Here is a 2,082-nt window from a genome sequence, read left to right as displayed (position 1 = left end):
GCTCAGTAATCTGTTTTAATAAGCCCTCCAGGGGATTCAGTTGCAGCTGCAGTTTGAGAATCACTGCCCTAGAACCAGAAAGGAAATGTCTAATTCCTATTCTACAGGGTGCCATTGACTACTTGAAGACATTCTTCATGTTCTTCCTAAGTTTTATTGTCCCCAACATTCTCTCCACTTCCTTCAGCCATTCCTCATTTACTATGTGTTCCAGACCCCTTGCCATCCTTATCTCCCCATCATATCATGCTCTGATTGTCAGTGACCCTCTTAAAAAGGGAGGCTCCCAGCACCACACCCAGGGCTCCCAAGTGGCCTAATCAGCACACAGTGCAATGAGTTTGCTGCCTCCTCTTCTCCAGAAAAGGAGAGTTTTGACAGCTATTTATTGAGTGCCCACTCTGTGCCAAGCACATGACATACAATAACTTTTTGTTTACTTTTTTTTATTGAGGTTAAACTTACATACATTAAAGTGCATGAGCCTTAAGTGAACACACTGAATTTTTACATATGTATTTACATAGCCAGGTGACTGCCACCCAGATCAAAATACAGAACACTTCCAGCACCCACCCCAGAAACAGTACTGTACTTGCTCAATGTTATGTCTATGAGAGTAGTAGTTCATTATTTTTCATTGCTATATAGGAGAACATTATATGCATACACCACAATTTATTTATCCTGTCTACTATTGATGGACATTTAGGTTGTGTCCAGTTTGGAGCTATTATAAATAAAGCTGCTGTGGACATTCATGTACTTGCCTTTTGGTGGACATAAGCTCTCATTCTATTGAGATAGTGCCCAGAAATGAAATTGCTAGGTTGTGGGGTTGGTTTAACTTTTTTTTTTTTTTTTTTTTTTTTTTTTTTGCGGTACGCGGGCCTCTCACTGTTGTGGCCTCTCCCGTTGCGGAGCACAGGCTCCAGACGCGCAGGCTCAGCGGCCATGGCTCACGGGCCCAGCTGCTCTGCGGCATGTGGGATCCTCCTGGACCGGGGCATGAACCCGTGTCCCCTGCATCGGCAGGTGGACTCTCAACCACTGCGCCACCAGGGAAGCCCGGGTTGGTTTAACTTTAATAGATGCTGCCAGTTACCCAAAGTTATTGTATCAGAGTACAAACTTACTAGAGTTCCAGTTGCTCCACTTCCTTGCCAACACTTGGCATTGCCAGCCATGTTCATTTAATCATTGTGTTGGTAGTATACCAGTATCTCAGTGGTTTTTTGTTTGTTTGTTTTTACAATCCAGGTCTTTTATTTTCTTTACAACCATCATGCCATGAATTCATAGAGAATGGGCTCCAACAGCTTAGGCTCCTTTCCACTGGTTCTCACGAAGTGTGCTTCTCTGGGTGGAGCAGGCTGGAGCTTCAGTTGAACCCAAGTAACTTTCTCTTTGGCTTCGTTCTTTTTCTGATCATTTTCCTTCACCCGTTTCAGGAAGCTATCTTGACTCTTAGAGTGCTTAATATGCTCGATATGCACATTAATTCTCTTGGCAAGAATCTTGCCCTTAACTTGTTTGTTTACAATGATGCCAACAGCATGCTGGGTAACATTGTAGACTCTCCCAGTTTTGCCATGGTAACATTTGTGGGGCATTCCTTTATGAACAGTGCCCATTCCCTTGATATCTACAATATCACCTTTCTTGTAGATTCGCATGTATGTGGCCAAAGGAGCAACTCTGTGTTTCCTAAAAGGCCTAAAGAACATGTAGCAGGTGCCCCTCCTCTTTCTCTCTGTGTTGGTCATTTTGGCAAATTACTGGAAGATGGCTGTTCCGGCCGAAAAGAAGCTATCTCAGTGGTTTTAATTTGCATAAATACTGTTCAGTATCTTATCGTGTGCTTATTGGCCACTTGCATATCATCTTTTGTGAAAAGTCCCTTCAAGTCTTCTGACTACTTTAAAAATTGGATTGTCTGTCTTTTAAGAACTTATTTAGGAGTTTTTGATATATTCCAGATATGTCTTTTCTCAGTTATGTGTAATAACTGAGTAATGGAAATATCTGCTTCTTGTCTGTACCTACATTATCTGTAATGTTCACAACGATCCTGTGATATAG

General features: G+C 42.2%; 1 protein-coding gene across 1 annotated transcript; it reads right to left on the bottom strand.

The window, feature by feature from the left end:
* Positions 1 to 1,283: 1,283 nt before the first annotated feature.
* LOC308612118 (large ribosomal subunit protein eL21-like) lies at positions 1,284 to 1,766 on the bottom strand (the record flags this gene model as incomplete). The annotated part of the gene is made up of 1 exon (XM_081224392.1): positions 1,284 to 1,766. One exon carries the CDS (start codon positions 1,764 to 1,766, stop codon positions 1,284 to 1,286), a length of 483 nt encoding a protein of 160 aa, XP_081080518.1.
* Between the last annotated feature and the right edge of the window lie 316 nt (positions 1,767 to 2,082).

The sequence above is a fragment of the Mesoplodon bidens genome, assembly GCF_964165515.1.
Source record: "Mesoplodon bidens genome assembly, chromosome: 2".
NCBI classification, from domain to species: domain Eukaryota; kingdom Metazoa; phylum Chordata; class Mammalia; order Artiodactyla; family Ziphiidae; genus Mesoplodon; species Mesoplodon bidens.
This window is presented reverse-complemented; position numbering and strand designations above follow the sequence as displayed.